General features: G+C 58.6%; 1 protein-coding gene across 5 annotated transcripts in view; it reads left to right on the top strand.

Annotated features, from left to right (window-relative positions):
* SHISAL1 (shisa like 1) overlaps positions 1 to 16,371 on the top strand; it is an 81,529-nt gene that overhangs the window by 17,001 nt on the left and 48,157 nt on the right. For all 5 annotated transcript variants that reach the window (XM_059937129.1, XM_059937127.1, XM_059937126.1 and 2 more), the window contains exons 2-3: positions 11,936 to 12,031; positions 15,633 to 15,846. In XM_059937129.1, coding sequence (XP_059793112.1) covers positions 11,936 to 12,031; positions 15,633 to 15,846 — 310 coding nt within the window. The remainder of the gene's footprint in view (positions 1 to 11,935; positions 12,032 to 15,632; positions 15,847 to 16,371) is intronic.

Raw genomic sequence — 16,371 nt, 5'->3', positions numbered from 1 at the left:
CCGCTGTGCTGAACCTCAGACCACAGGCAGGACGGGAAGCCCCATTACCTGGGTGAGGACTGCCCCCAAACTGGTCCCATATTTATTGCGCGGAATGAACCCTCACTTTGCTGCTTGTGTCTTAGTTGCTCTGCCGGGAATGCCCTCCCACACTTACCGGTCCATCAGGAGTTCCTGCCAGACCCTCTGCTGAGTTGAATCCCAGCTTCACCACAACGAGCTGGGTGACCCAGGGCAAGTTACTTAAACTCTCTGTGCCTCAGTTCCCTCATTTGTAAATTGAGGATAATCACACCACCTCCTAACTGCGTGAGGATTAAATAAATCCCCGTCCCCCCATCCCGCCAGGCTGGGTCGGGCACTTCTCCTGGGCTCTCGTGGCACCCTGGTTTCCCCATCACAGCACCAGTCAGCCTGGGCTGCCACTGGCCCCCTGGATGGGGACTAGATAAGGGGCACCCAGGCCTGTCTGGACCTGGCACTCCGTCAGCCGTAAGCAGAGCACCTGTGACTTCAGGGGACAAGAAAAGAGGCTTACCTCTGGCCCAGCTCAGGACAGGCAGGATCCAGCGATGGGAGGGAGGGAGAGGGAGTCAGCCTCCTTTGTGGCCTGGCTTTAAATGCCACCGTGGCACTGGCCACGACAGAAATGCCAGCTACGGGGGCACAGAGGGCCCTGAGTGTGGAGATGGTGTGGGGCAGTGCCTGGGGGCAGGACAGACCTGGCTGTAGAGGCCTGGGGCCCTTTGACTGTGTCCAGATGGTCACATGATGTGTTTCCAACAGCAGCTGGAGCGGACAGCCCTCCCTGGTGGACAGGTCTTCGGCTGCCGGCGGGGGATGGGCGGGGGGCGCGGAAGGGAGCAGCCAGGAAGGCAGCCCAGCTTTGGAGTCAGGTGGACACACCCTCACCGTGGGCTCCGTGTGCCTCGGTTTCCTTCCTCAGAGGGCAGGGGGCTGAATGCACTCACGAACGCACCTCACCTGGGCAGTGCCCGGGATGGAGGACGGCCTCCAGCAGTGGCATCACTGACCCGCATCTGACCGAGGACCTTGAGGGCCTCGGGAGGAATCCACACGCACCGTCTCTCATCCTGTGAAGTGTTAGCCCAGACGTGCCCCTGCAACTCCAGCTCAGCTGCTTCCGAGCTGTGAGACCTCCCAGAGAACAGCCTCAGTTTGCTCACCTGTAAAATGGGACTCTTGGTGAGGTGCTGTGAAGACACCAAGGCAGGGGGACCTGAGCCTGGCCCCGGGGACAGTCCCCAGCTGGTGGCCCCAGGCCCCGGGCCTGAGCTGGGTCCCCATCGCCGGCGTAGGGCTGAGGTTCTCTCCAACTGCTAGCCTCCTCCTGGCCCCAGAAGAACCAGCTGAGTTCCTGTCCACACCGGCCGGCAGCCATGCCCCTCTGCCTATGCAAGGCCCGACTGAGTCGCTCTCATTTTAATGGGGTGTAGGGTTGATCGTGGTGGGGAGTGGAAGGCCAGCGGCTGTGAGGGACAGGGTTTCTGGTCTCTGCCATCCAGAGCTGGGCAGATAAAGATGTTCCCAGATCCACGGCGCGCACAGGCACGACGTCCTTCAGGAGCAAGAAGGGTGAGGAGCTCACCCTCACTGAGCCCAGCCGCGAGCCAGGGTCCCTGCTCTGGACAAGCGCCCAGCCTGGGGAAGGAGCCAGGCAGGGCCAAAAGTGACCCTCAGTCCCAGAAGGGTGTGAGGGGCCCCAGGGAAGGCTGTGACGGGCAGGTGGGGGGAGAGCAGGCTCTGGGCAGAGAGGCTGGGAGCCCTGTGTGAGGAGCACAGATGCTGGCCCCGGACCACCTGCTCAAGTTCCGGCTCCTCTGCCTGCGGGCTGTGTGATCTCGGGCAAGTTGCCGACCATCTCTGTGCCTTAGTGTCTCTGTATCAGGAGCTTAGCACACAGGGTGGGTGAATAGAGGGGCAAATGCTCTGACAAGCTCCGTGCTTTGTGGACCAGCGAGGAAGCTGGGATGGGAGGGAAAACTGGGAGTGCGGGGGAGGTGTGAGGGTCCGACCTGGACCACCTCCAGCCTCCTCCCTCACCCCCACCCCATTCTCCCTTCAAGCTCTTTCCCAAAGTCAGCTGCTCTTGGGGCCCTGCCCTGGTGACCTGGTGCCCTTTCCCACCTCCCCTTTGCACCCAGCTCCCCTGATGGTCTCTTCCTGTGCGCACACCCAGCCGGCTGGCCCGGCGCGGCCAGGCAGAGGACAGGGTGGGCAGACCCCGGGGACCCCCTCTGGGTCATGGCTGGTCCCTGTGTGAGCGTGGGCCAGCGCCTCCCTCCCTCCCCTCACCCGGCAGGTTCAGGCACGAGACTGCACAGCTGTCCTGGTGCACAGTAGGTGCTCAAACGGCTCGCTCCTCCCCACTTGGCTTTACTTGTCCTCGGCTCTACTCCCCACCCCTTCCTCACCTGAGAGGGCCAAGCCCCCGGTTTCTGGTGGTCCTCATGACCGGTGGGGGTGGGCCCTACAGAGGCCCATCAGCACCTACTACGTGCCAGGAGCACTCACTGCCTGCCGCTCCGGCCGCATCTCCTTCCCTTGCCCTCTTCCTGCTCCACTGTACCCGCCTCCTCCCTGAGCTCGGCCCCATCCCTTGGCCTTTGCACGTGCTGGCCTCACGGCTGGCGTGCTCCCTCCCCAGGCCCACCTCGCCTGGTCCAGCTGAGCCTGCCTGAGATCTGACCTGTCAGATCTTGGGGACACCCATGACCCAGACCAGGTCAGGGCCCTCTTCTGTGCTCAGGTGCCCGGAGTCGCCACGTGTGGTTGGCCCCACAGGGGCGGGAGGGGTCTGTTTAGCCCACCACCGTGTCTGCAGTCCTTAGCCCGGGGCTGCCCAACATCACCCTCGGCAGGGAATGAGTGAATGAATGCCTCCATCACCTCCTTGGCCCCTCCCAACACCCCTTCAAGGGGGGCGTGTTATCCCCACTTACAGATGGGAAACTGAGGCTGGGCTTTGGTTTCTGTTCTCCCCAGTGAGGGAAGGTTCCTGGCGCTAGAGCCCACGGAGGGAGGCTGGAATAGAGGCCCCCAGAGTGGGGAGAGAAATCCAGGGCTGCCCTCCGACAGTCTGCGGGCCTGTCTTTCCTCTTCCTGCCCTGACACTTTAAGTGATCCATTCTTCATGTGATATTTTCGTGTTTCTCCAGTGGGAAAAAAATGCCACTGGGATTTCCAGGGGTTGTTTTCTCTCCATGGTGTAGCCAAATAATTCGGGAGGACAGATAGAGGCAGAGGGCCTCACGAGCTCTCAGCTAAGCCCTCCCCTTAACGGGGGGAGCCATGCACCTGGTGATCTGGTGTGACTCTGAGCAGGGAGAAGAGCGTCCGGGCCTTCAGCATTACTGGAGTTTCCAGCCCAGCCTCTGTTAGCTGCGCGCCCTTGGGCAGATCTCTCCCCTCCCTGGGCCTCGGTTTCCTCACCTGTGAAATGGGAGCGCAACAGTGCCCACATTCAAACATTCAGGAAAGGGACATGCATGGAGGACTCGGTGAGGTTCCCAAGAAGGGATGATGGAAACAAGCCAGGTTTGGAACTTGAACCCAGAGCCCAGTTGGCAGAGGTTGGGGTGGGGCTGTCGCTGAGGAAGGAGAGCCCTTTTGGGAATCAACTAGCATGTCCTCTTGAAGGAGGGACTTGGGGGGCAGGAGTGGTTTCCAAGTTGGTGGTGACCTGCACGCCGTCCCGTGGTCACACCCACGCCGACGCCCCACACCGCACTTTGCAGAGCTCACCTCTCCCCTCCTGAGTTGACCCTACAGTAGCCCCATGGAGCTGGGGACATTGGGTGGGGGTCAAGGGATGTAGATCCAGGACCCTGCGCTGTCCCACCGGGGCTCCCCTGGACTCCGGAGTTGGGGTTTCTTGGCTTAGAGGAGTGACATCCACCACAAGGCTGACACCCAAGGTCCCTCCTGGTGTTGGCAGTGAAAGTTGACACCCCGTCTCAGTGGGAGTTGCACTCAGGCCTCTGCCTGCATCTCTGCTGTTCCCATCAGAATGTTTGCTCTTTGCAATAAAGTGGACCCCGCATCCAGGCCAATGAGTGTTGGCAGAGTTCCTGCTCTTTGAGCAGCAGCACCTACTGTGTGCAAAGCATCCTCTGTGGGTGATAGAGAGGCACAGAAGCCCGCCGTCCCCTTCAAGGAGCTTGTGCCCTGCAGGGAAGCAATTAACAAGCAGGCGGGGGCGGAAGGAAGTCAGTGCTAACTAAAGGCATAAGCCAGGCATCAAAGGAAGAGTTCAAACACACTTTCCTTTGCACAGCAACTTCCCAGGGACCTAAACCACCGGCTTTGGAAACAACAGTGGGCAACACCAGATAAGAGCCATTTACGGAGCATTTGCTCGATGTGCTGGGTGCCCTGCTAGCACTCCTGGTCCTTTCCATCTTTCTTCAGTACCCCAGCAAGGGGTGGGGGTCATGGTTCCCATTTTACAGACGAGGAAGCTGAGGCCAGTGAAATAACTTGCCTAGAATACTCAGCTACTTAGCAGCAGGACTCAGATTCCAGGCTTGGGGAGACTGACTCCAAAACCTGTGCCATCACCCCAGCACCCACTTTGAGCCCCTGCTTGGAGTCAGACAAACCTGAGTTCAAGTCCCAGCCCTGCCAGCCTCCAGTTCTAAGCAAATCACTTAGGCTCTCTGAGCCGCCATTTTTTTATCTGAAAAATGGAGATGATAAAGCCTGACTCAGCCAAGCCAACAAGTGTTTATAAAGTGCCTACTATGTGCCGGGGCCCATGCTGCATTGTGACAATCCAAAACCGAGTCAGCCAGGCCAGCTTCACGGTGTGTGAGCCACGCTCAGAAGGGCCCGCGCTTGGTTTAATGCTCCGCCGTCGCTGTCTAGAAATGCTTATTGATTTTTGAACAAAAATGGTTCTCTGCATTTTTCATTTTGCACTGGGTCCTGCAAATTATGCCGCCGGTCCTGGGTCACAGCCCTTGTCTAGCTCACAGTCTAGGGGAGCGGACAGACGCAGCTCAGAGAGAGCCACTGTGCAAGCGTGCAACTATAAACCACTATCTGTGTTTGAAGGAGAGGTGGACAGGCCATGAGCGCACGCGGCAGGGTCCCCGACCTCGTGCTGGGGTCAGAGGACCCCTCTTGGAGGACACAGGCACTGGGGGATTCATCTGAATCTACCAGGTGAAGGGAAGCCACAGGGTGGGGTGGGGGGCATGGTGAAGGGGCTGCAGGATGGCCAGTGTGGCTGGAGGGTGGGCCTCCCTGGCCGGGGAGGTGCCAGGACCCCGGCAGGAGTCTGGCCTTCCCCCTGCCCATCCCTCCACGCGGTGCTGTAGGAGGCCCTTGGAGGGTTTTAATTAGGGAGTGATGCAATGGGATTTGCATTTCGAAAGGCAGCTCTCTGGCTCCGAGGTGAGGGTAGGTTTCGGGGACAGAAGTGTAGGGAGGCCCCATGTGCTTGATTGATTCATGGGGTGGGGTGCAGGCCACCGAGATGGGAGCAGTGTGGACCTCAGGGCCGGCGTGAGGTTGAGAAGATGTGGGAAGGGAAAGGGGCTGACCGACACAGGCTGGGCCCCAGGTGGGGTGCACTTCACGGTGGCCGTGACAGCTGGCCATGCAGCCCAGAGCCTGGCTGCAGGCACACCTGTCGCAGTCTGGCCCGCGTCCGCCTTGTTTCCTGCTTCCCACCCGGCCACCACTCCCTCCGCAGGCCCCAGGGGTCAGGAGGACACACCTTGATCTTGCTTCACACCGGCGTCTATTCCTGGACGTCACGTTTCAGACTGAGATTTCATAACCTCCAAGTGTGTGTTGTCCTAAAAATAAAAGTTCACAAACTCAGGATTAGGTCTGCATCGCCAGAGAAAGGCGCTGGAAACTTGGGGACTTGCTGGAGGATAAGGTCGCCGCTGATACCATGTGTGCCTGTCACATGTATGTGTGTGGGGGCAGCAGGGGGTTGTGTATGCATGTGCGCGTGCGTGTTGTTGCAGACATGTGTGTGCAGGCGTGTGCTGCCTGATGAGTGAACACGCCTATCTGCCCATGGAGACAGGGCACAGGAGCAGAGTGCGGGCTTGGCATCCTGGCTCTGCCCCGCCCGTCCCTCCATCCACACCCCGGGGAGGGCAGTGGTACAGCCTAAGAAGTAAATGAGCTCATCGGAGTCAAGTGCTCCGCACGCCTCGGGGCCCAGAGTGGGCGCCCAGTGGCTGTCTCCAGGGTTATTTCCAATACCCGTCTATTGGACACCTGCTCTGCCCACAGGACTGTTTGTGAGGCCCCAAAGGGCTCTATCCTTGTTTAATTACTAATTCATAATGCTCATACTAATATTAATAAGAAGAAGAATGCCCAAGCTTAATTACTAATTCATCATGGAATCAGTTGCTTCCTGACTGTCGCCCCCAGACCGTCGTCCCATGGCGACCAGACCTGGTCCATCTTGTTTGTGGCTGAATCCGACCCCCACCCAGCGCTGGGTTTGGCCCCCTGTAGAGGCCCGTTAGGTATTCACTGATGGGCGTGCAGAAGAGGACCCACTCCCTGGACACTGGGTGTGGCGAGGACGAGTAGCCGAGGCGGCTTCATGTACAAGGTGGCATTTGAGCCAGACCTCGTGGTAGGTCTGAATTGGACATTTGAGTTGGAGGAAGAGATGCCCAGGGAAGGGCCAGCCCGAGCAAAGGGCCCGACTCCTGTGCTCTACCACCAGCACCCAATGCCCAGGAGGCTGGGTCTGGGACCCGTCCTCACCCCGCCCGCCACGGGGCTGACTGCAGAGCTGCACCCCTGCAGGGGTGGGGCAAGGTGGGATGTGTCTGGGTGACAGGTGTGTAACTAGTCACGTGCCCTTCTTTGTTCTTGCTGCTGGGAAATGCGGGGCTCAGGTGGCCGGGTCTAAAGAGGTCAGGCCCCTACGGCAGGGGTCTGGGTTCTCAACGCCCCCGCCTGCCACCCGTTTTCTCTGACCCATTTGCTCTCAAGCTGGGACACAAACTAATCAGGCAGCATGCTCCCGCCCATGCCAGCCTCGGGAACCCACCCAGGGGAGTGAGAGAATCAGAGGGAGAAAAGCTTTGCTGAGAGATGGGCACCGCAGCTAAACCTCAAAAGCTGGGTCCAGGCTGCCCGCCTGCAGGAGAGGGGAAGGGTGTCCCCAGTGTGGGGACAGCGTGTGCAAAGGCCCAGAGGAGAGGCACATCCTGGAGGGCTGAACCTTGAGGAGCAGAGAGAGACAGAGGAGGCAGCAAGGGCCAGACCACCTGGGGCCTGGGAAGTGAGCATGGACTTGAACCTGGAGCTGCCAAGACCCCTAAGGAGGTGGGTGGGTGGTCAGATGGGCATTTCAGGAAGTCAACAGGACCTGGATTGGTGGGCGAGGCTGGGGCAGAGTTATCTAGCGGCAAGGAGCGCTCCCCACGGATACTTTCGAGCACCAGCCCCATTCCAAGCACTTTGATGCATCACTTCATTCAATCATCACAAGGACTCTGTGAATTAGATACTATTTTCATCCCCCTTTTAGGGCCGAGGAGACTGAGGACACTTGTCCCAGGTCACACAGGGTGTGGTTACAAAAGGTGGAGCCAGGCAGTGTGGCCCAAACCCAAGGCCCACCCTCCAGGCCACCCTGCCCTTGACCTGGTCCAGGCAAGAGGGGATGCTCTTGGCTACGCCCAGGGGAGGTCATGGTGGGCTAAGGAACCTTCAGATATTGAGCCGGGGACCGCCAGGCATGGGGGGTCCTGGAGGGTCCGTGGCAGTGCCCCCTGCCCCGCACCAAGGGCCCGCCTCCCCCTCCCTCCCTCCCAAGCCCTGCCTAGCCTGGCTGACCGAGAACAGATCTGTTGTTGTTGCCAGTGGGGTTTAATTCATCTTCGCCGGCTCTGTTTCTCTTCACATGCCCTCCATCCTCTCCACTCAGGCCTCGCCAAACTCGGTGTTTAAAAATAATCCTCAAATCTGGGAACAGCAGTCCCTGGCTGACCCAAGGGGTGGATGCAGAGATGCGTACTTGACTTGTGATTCTGGAAGCAGTCAGCTTGGGGAGTCCTGCTCATCCAGAATGTTCTCCCTGTTATTTGAGATTTATCATTGGCCACCAGCTACCACTGTGGGTAGTTTACCAGTTTTCAAAGAAATAGAACGCGGGTCAATAAATCAAATCTGTCTGTGGTAAATGTGCTTTCTGAGGAGTGAGGGTCGGGGGCTCGGGAGGCTCTGGAAACTCCTATAGTGCCAGGAGGGAGAGTGAGTTTGGAGGCTGGGCTTGCTTCCCGTCTGAGACACTGAGTGGCTGTGTGACCTTGGGCAAGTCACTTCACCTCTCTGAGCCTCAGTGTCCTACTTTACCAGATGGGAGTTTGATATCTGCCTCATCAGGCTGTCGGGGACTATCTGAGATAACATGGTGAGAAGCCAGCATCCAGCACCTGTGAAGAGCCCAGCTGATCTAAGCCAGTCCCAGGGAGCAGCCCCACGGCCGCAGACCCCAGAACCGGGGCTGGGCCCAGGGGGCAGCATGAGGGATGCTCACTCTTTCAGCCCCAACTCCCACCTCTGCTGGAGGGGCTTCCCCCAAATGTCACCAGTGGGGGAGGGTCCCAGGTGGTGGCACCTGACAGCGTGACACTCCCAGGTCCCCCTCTGCGGACCCCACAGGGGGCTAAGGTGAATATGGGTGCTGGTGATGGTGTGCCCTCTGAAGCTGGCCCTCTGGTGGAAACCTCACAGGGATGGCAGCCGCGGAGTTTCCAAAGCAGCTCTCCCACCGAGCCAGGAATAGAGATGCTGGCTTATAGCTTTGCTGTCTTGGGTCATTAGAAATGGAATTTTTATGTAACTTCCCAGTGACGCATGGTGGGGTTTTCTTTCCAGCACGGGTTCAGCCTTCAGTGCCAGCACCTGAGCTTCCCCGGGGGTCTGAGGAGGTGGGGCAGCCCCCACCTCCACCTTTGTCCCACCAACAGGGCTGTGGCTTCTGTCACCCGTTGACTCATCCTGAGGCAGCCGTGGGTGGTCAGGTGGGGCGGAGGGCACACGGCCAGGCAGAGGGGACTGAGCAGATCACAGGGAGGGCCCTGCTGGACAGGGGACCGATGAGTCACAGTGCATCACTGTGACGGGGTACACCTGTGCCGTGTGGGACCCACACATCCACAACAGGCCCTGTTGCTTCAGCGCCCCCAACGGGCCAAGGGCTTGAGGCCGGTGCCGGTCGTGCTGGGAGTCTCACCCAGTCTGCGTGACCGCCAGTTGGCCAGGCCCTGGCCCAGGACTCTCACAGTCGGATAGAGGAGGGCATGAGGACCAGTCCCATAAGGTAGAGCTGCTGGGCGCCCTCACCCAGGACACCCTGAGTCCCTAGAACCCGGCCCAGGCCCTTTTCCGGGGGTCAGCAAGCGGATAAGTGGGGGTCAGCAAGTGGATGTTGAGAGAATACATGAATGAATAAATGAATTAACACATTAAGGAGAGAAGAGATAGAATATGATACGCCTCAATGGAGAGACAAACTTATTCCAGCTGATGGAATCAAGGCAGGCTTCCTGGAGGAGGTGGCATTGTAACAGCTTCTAAGGTGGTACAGGATTTGGACTCACAGGAAAGAGAGGAGGGCACCCCAGGTGTGAGTGATAGCCCCCCCTCAGTATATGCAGGGCTTTGTAGGGAGTGGGAGCAGCAGGAAGGAGGGCTGGGCACCCGGCAGAGGTGGACCCCCACCCCCACCCACACATTTGTTCAATGAACCCACCAGCTCTCAGACTGGAGCCCCAGCTTAAAAAGTGAGCAACCCCACCCTCCAGGGGCTAGAAGGGCTTGGAATCTGGAGACCTGTCTTGGCCCTCAGCTTCCCCATCTGCGGAATGGGGCCACATGGCAGGGAGGACTCACCTCAGAGGACCTGTCACTCCCCACCCCCACAGTGCATTTTCCAGGACTGATCTTTAGGTTTCCCCAGTACCCTTTCCTAAGCACTTTCAAATGCTTTAATCTCCTTCATCCTCCCAGGAGGGCCCTGAGGGAGGCAGGGAGGAGGCCCAGGCTCAGAGCAATTAAGAAGCTCACAGCCCTTGGGGGCAGGGCTGCTCCTGGGGGAGCAGAGAGGCCTTCGTGGAGAGGTGGGCGGGGCCCTCCCCAGGGGCTGACACCAACATCACCATGAGTAAGCATCGTATTGAGGCGTCCAGGCTTCATCCATCAGCCCTGCCACCCCCTTTTCTTATTCTGGCTCACCAACCTTCCGAGCAGCACTGACACCCTGGGTGCCTCCCTGCCACCCATGCTGCAGGTGAGAAGCCCCAGGCCCCAGAGCAGGGGCAGGGCCTGGCCATGAGCACCCTGTGTTTGGCTGTGAATCTGGCACTGTCTCCTCGGTCCGAAGCTTCCGGCCTCTGGGTTGCCCCCTTGGCTTCCTGCCCTGCCTGCTCGCTACTCAGCAGGATTCAGAGCTGCCTTGGACCCAAGCTGGGGTCCCAGAGCTCTCCCTGATCAGGTGTGCCGTGAGGGTAGAGGGTAGTGTGCAGGACCTTGTTTGGCCTGGAGCCTGGCACATAGTAGGTGCTCAGCAAATTATTCCTCAGCCACATGCAGCTACAACCCTGATGGGGCTCTAGCAGGCCACACAGAGTACACAGAGGACACTTGGTCCTCCTCCGCAGCCTCCATTCCCAAAGCCCCAGCGGGGAGTGGGGCGGGTGGTGATAGTGAGGGAACCTGTCCCTCAGGTTTGTCCCGAGGTTTCAACAACCTGATATAAAGTGGTCACTGAGGGCCAAGGCCCTGCCTTAGGTGGCCTGTTGCTACCCACCCCTCCCCCCATCCTCCACTGGCCTCCCTGCTGCTCCCACCTCAGGGCCTTTGCACCTGCTTCTCCCTCAGCATGCAACACTTCTTCCAATCACCACCATCCATCTCCAGAACTTTGTCATCTTTCCACACTGAGACTCTGTCCCCATGAAACACTCACTCCCATTCCCCCTCCCCCAGCCCCCGGCACCCCCCATCCTACTTGCTGTCTCTATGGACTTGACTGCTTTAGGGACCTCGGATGAGTAGAATCACACAGTATTTGTCTTTTTGTGTCTGGCTTATTTCACTGAGCGTAATGTCCTCAAGGCTGATCCGTGTTGTCGCCTGTGACCGAATTTCCTTTCTTTTTAAGGCTGAGTAATGTTCCACTGTAGTACATGTCACGTAGTGTTTATCCATCATCCGTCGATGGACATTCGGGTCGTCTCTTCCTTTTGCGATCGTGAATCCTGCTGCTATGGACATGGGTGTACAAGTATCTGCTTGAGTCTCTGCTTTCAGTCTTTGGGGTGCAACCCCAGGGACCTCCCAGCCTTTGAACTACTCATCTGTGAGCTGTCAGCCCTGCTCACTAGAATGCAAGCCAGGGCAGGGACAGCTTCTATTGAGTTCCATCTCGAGTCTGTTTGTTTAGTTCATTGCCATGTCCGTAATGCCTGGAAGGTGCCAGCTGGATGCATGCTGGTTGGGGTGGGGTGGGGTTAATGCAAGTCACCGTTAGCGACACAGCAGGGAGACCTGGGTCCCGCCAGCCCCCTGCAGGTGCATGAGCTCGCCTCTAATCCCCTCGCTCACCACCGTTCTCACTCCCGTGCCCACTGGCCTCAGCCCGCTTGTTATTTCCACCACCTGAGCCAGCCGTCCTCCTTTGATTAAGTCTCATTTTGCCGTGAAAAGAAAGGGAGATGACAGTTGACTGGTGGGGGAAGGTCATTCATTCCGGAAGGGAAATTGGATGGCGGCGTTTCCACCATCCACGGCCCGGCCCCTGCTCCCGGCAGACTTGCTTCCCTGCCCGTGCCCATCCGGCCCTGCCATGGGCAGCAAAACCAGTGTCTGCAGTGCAGACAAAACAGCCCACACCCGGCCTCTCCCGGCTCTCGTTCGACAGGCAGCGCACGACGAATCGATGCAAGCCAAACGATGACCAGTTGTGGCCAGCAGCCCCTGAACGTGCTTGCCGTCCTCTCGTTGCTGATTTCCGCAGGTAGGACCTCCGTGATGCTCGCCAGGAGGCGGGAGGGGGAGGTGGTCCCTTCTTGGTGTCAGTGCTCAGCCGGGCTTCTGGGCGCTGACGGGGGTGCCTGCCCTAGTGGCACCAGCCTCGTGAGGGGCTCATGTTTGGTGCTGTTTGGTGAGAACCTACTATGTGCTGTGCCCCACGTGCCTGCCTCGGGGAGCTCAGCTGGGAGATTCTTGAGGACACTGTGGGGTTAACGGTGGCTGCCGGTAAACCCTGGGAGAAGCCCTTACATGAGGTGAATTCTCTCCTGACCCCAGCAAGTCAAGGTCAGGTGATGTCGTAGTCATCCCATTGTACAGAGGAGGAAACTGAGGCTTGGAGAGGGAACTGACAGCCGGAGAAAACACAGCTAGTGTAGGGGCTGGGTTCCAACCCAGACAGAGTGATGCCGGGGCCCCATCTCCCAGCACCCGACCAGTCCCCTAGGCGGGCCCCCTGATCCCAGCAGGGGGGCTTTCACGCTCCTGTTCACAAAGATGAACATAAACCAAGTCCTTCGGCTGCTCCAAAGTGAAGCTGGCCGACTGGAGAAGTGCACCCTACCTCCCGCCAGCAGGGCTGGCCCAGCGTGAGCCCTGGTCTCAGCAAGGTGCCTGCTCTCTCTGTGTCTCTCCCTCTGTCTCCCTCTCTGTATCTCTGTGTCTCTGTCCCCCATCTCTGTCTCCTTCTGTCTCTGTCTCTCTCCTCCTCTGTCCCTGTCTCTGTCTCTCTTTCTCGTGCGTGTGTGCACGTATGCCCTCGTGCCTTCTTGCTCTGGTAGGGCTGCGGACACCGGCCGGCAGCTTTGGGCCCCTTGCCCCTTTGCTGGGGGTCGTGGTTCAGAAGGACGCCATGAAGGGCCCTGGGATGGCAGAGAAAAAGCCAGGCCAAGGCCATGGGTCTGGGGGCCACTGTGCACAGAACTCCTTCCCCGCTGCTTTCTCATGTGGTAGATCATCTTGTCCCCTGGGAGAGAGGAACTCCTCACCCATTTACAAATGAGGAAACTGAGGCTCAGACCAGGAAAGAGACCTGCCTGAGGCCACATGGTCAGTGGACACAGTCACCTGGCTGTTAAGTGATGGCCACGCAGACCCTGAGCCTCGCAGGTGTGTGTGTGTGTGTGTGTGTGGAGGGGGTGATCAGGGTCCTATCTTGGACGCAAAGACCCTGGGACCCAAGAGAGTGGCTCTCCCCTCGGTGTTCCCTCTCTGCGTGGGCCGGTTTTCCTGGTGACTCAGGACACGCTGGCCTCCTAACGACCATCCCTCTGCCCTCGGGCCCCAGGCACAGCCCCAGAGCCGATGCACCCGTGCCTGGAGGCCGGAACGCTGCCCTTTATCTCCACTCTTTCGCTTACACCCTCCCTGCTCTAAGCGGGCCCTACGCTTTGCTGTTCACAAATGCTTCTCGGAGCCCCCAGCCCCCGGGAGACCACTGGTCTTCCATCCTTGAGGGCAAGGAGGCACAGAGAGGCTGTGATGGCCCAGGTGATCCTGTGCGCTCCAGGATTCAGACCAGCTGTCTGGCTCCGGGCCGGGACTCCTTGAGCTCCAGCACGTTCTTCCCCAGGAAGCAGCAGTGGCCTCCTTGTCTTCACGCACGGTCAAAGCAGGTGGTGCCGGGGTCCAAGGGTGGCCGGGGTGAGCCGCTGGGGACTTCTCCTTATCCCTTTCCTGGCTGGGCCTCCCTCCCCACTTCCATCTCTGCACACCTGGCTCCTCCGAAGCCCAGCTCCAAGGCCCCCTCCACCGCTCTGCTCCTTCCCTCCCTGGGTCCTGTGGCCTCAGGGCCCCAGCTTGTCTTCTTGACCAGCCACTGGGTGTTGCTGACACACCGAGCCTCCTGCCAGCGAGTGTGAGCTGACCCCCCGGCGGGGCTTTCTCATCCATCGGGACCGGGGCTGGAATTCACTTCCTGCCTCTGCCTCTCACCTTTAGCCTCTGGTACGTTGTTCCTCCAGGCCAGTGGGTCCCAAACCAAGTCTATCGGCATCCGCTGCAGGGCTTTCTAAGACTCAGACTGCGCCCCCCACCCCCAGAGTTTCTGATTCAGAACGTCTGCTGAGGGGCTTGAGAAACTGCATCTGTGACAAGTCCCCTGGGGATGCAGACGCAGCAGGTCAGGGACCACACTTTGAGACCGGTGCTCTCAACCTTAGTTTTCTCCTCTGTACAATGGGAATACATGAGATCAAATGAGATGGTGCATCCACCTGGGGCTTCCTTAGTGACCTCGGCATCCATAAGAAGGTCTTCTGTTTCCCAGGGTCGAGGCTGAGAGCTCCCCTGACTCCTGAGAGGCTGAGACCCTTTTCCCGCAGTGATCCTGCCCGTCCCCACGAAAGAGGGTGCTGTACTTTGGGGAAGGGGCCCAGGATTTCACGAAGCCACCCAAGCCAGCCTCGGCGCTCCAGCACATGAGGCCCACCCTCCCACCGGCCAGCGCAGCCCAGCTGGGATCCCCTCGGCAGCCCCTGGCGCTGGGAGCTGTGTGGGCTGGAGTCTAATAACCTCTCAGCAGAGACAGAGCTCTCAATTAACGGAGGCGCTTCTGCAGAACTAGAGCCTTGGTGGTTGGAGAAATGTATTCAGCCTAGGAAGCCCCTTTTCAGCGATACAAATTAGATACAGCAGTCCCTTTTGTGAAGATACTAATTAAGCTGGAGACAGCGGGCTCCACGTTTTTTTCCATTGTTATATTTGTTCAGGCTTTCCCTCCTGTTTATCATCATCAGCACGACTAGTAAATACTGTCCTGGGTTTTCAGCGTCATCGGTGGCTGAATAAGGGCCTCTGGCCTTGAGCCAGGAGAATGAGGGTCCAAGGCCAGGGCAGCTTTGTCGCCATGAGCTGGGGCCACCAAGGCAGGCCCTTGGGGACCTCCGGGTGTAGGGCATCAGTTTAGTAGAAACCAAGATACGAGGGGACACCGCTTTCTCTACAAGTGGGACCGGGTTCTTGCACCCATGCCACTCACCACCCAGGCCAGCCTGGACTCGTTGGTGAGTCCACCACCAGTCCGCACAGTGATGGAGGAGGGGAGAGGCTCCTGGACCTTGGATCCAGGCAGGCCTGGGTTGGATTCCTGCTCCACCACCTCTAACCGGCTCAGGTAGGTCACTGTACACCTCTGAGCCTCGGGTTCCTCCTTCTGTAAAGTGGGATCCCAGACCTGCCTGCTAGGATGGCCAAGCGGATTAAATCTGATAGAGCCTGCGAAGCACATAGTAGGTGCTCAGTTAGTGTTGTTTCCTAACTGAGTGCCAGCTGTGTGCCGAGCCCTTGGAGGGGATCCATGTGAGGCTTAAGTTCAGCCCTGCCTGCAAGAAGCTCCCAGTCTGGGCAGCACAGTATAAGCAGGGTGGTAGCCGAGGGGGGCCTGGGAGGTGACAGGAGCCAGAGCAGGCTTCCTGGCAGAGGAGGCTCACACTGGACCACAAAGCCTTCCTGGCAAGGGAAGAGGTGGGCAAAACCCTAGAATAGGCCAACCAGGCTCTGCCCGTGGTCCTCATGGACTGGTGGGGGTCTCGGGCCAGCTGGGCCTGAGGAGGGACCCCACCAAACCTGGTGACTGTGTTTTCCAGTCTTGTCCGCGCATTTCCGGGTCTGTGAGCCATACACGGACCACAAAGGCCGCTATCACTTTGGCTTCCACTGCCCCCGGCTCTCGGACAACAAAACCTTCATCCTCTGCTGTCACCATAACAACACGGTTTTCAAATACTGCTGCAATGAGACAGAGTTCCAGGCGGTGATGCAGGCGAACCTCACGACCGGCTCCGAGGGCTACATGCACAAGTAAGTACTGCGCTGGGGCCACAGCCCCACTGCCTTGGGCCCCAGTCAAGTCCGGGTGCCGCCAAAACACCCCAGCCTCCAGGCCAGCTGTTGGGCAACCAGTGCAAGGATGGGTGGACCTGGAAGGAGTCTGGGAAAGTCTTCAGGGGATAGGTTTTCTGACCTGTTCTGCCGTCTGGACTTTAGCCTTCTTATCTGAGAAATGGGCATGTGATACCTACCTCTCAGGGCTGCTGCAGTAGTTAAATGAGGTCAAGGATATGGAAGACTTTCAGGCATGAAAGGTGCTTGGACCTGGAATCCACGGGGCCTGAGTTCCTTTTTCATTCATTATTTGTTCAACACATATTGGTTGACATTCCTGACCCAGAGATTAATCCCATGCAGCCCCTTTCCCTAAGGTGATTAAAACACATGAGACCAGAGCCCTGATGGAGGGGATATGAGTGTAAAGAAAGAGGAGGAGTTTGCTGGTAGAAAAGCAGTGAGAATATGCTAAGTAAAGGCACATAGGATCGAAATAGC

The sequence above is a fragment of the Balaenoptera ricei genome, chromosome 10, assembly GCF_028023285.1.
Source record: "Balaenoptera ricei isolate mBalRic1 chromosome 10, mBalRic1.hap2, whole genome shotgun sequence".
Lineage (NCBI taxonomy): Eukaryota > Metazoa > Chordata > Mammalia > Artiodactyla > Balaenopteridae > Balaenoptera > Balaenoptera ricei.
This window is presented reverse-complemented; position numbering and strand designations above follow the sequence as displayed.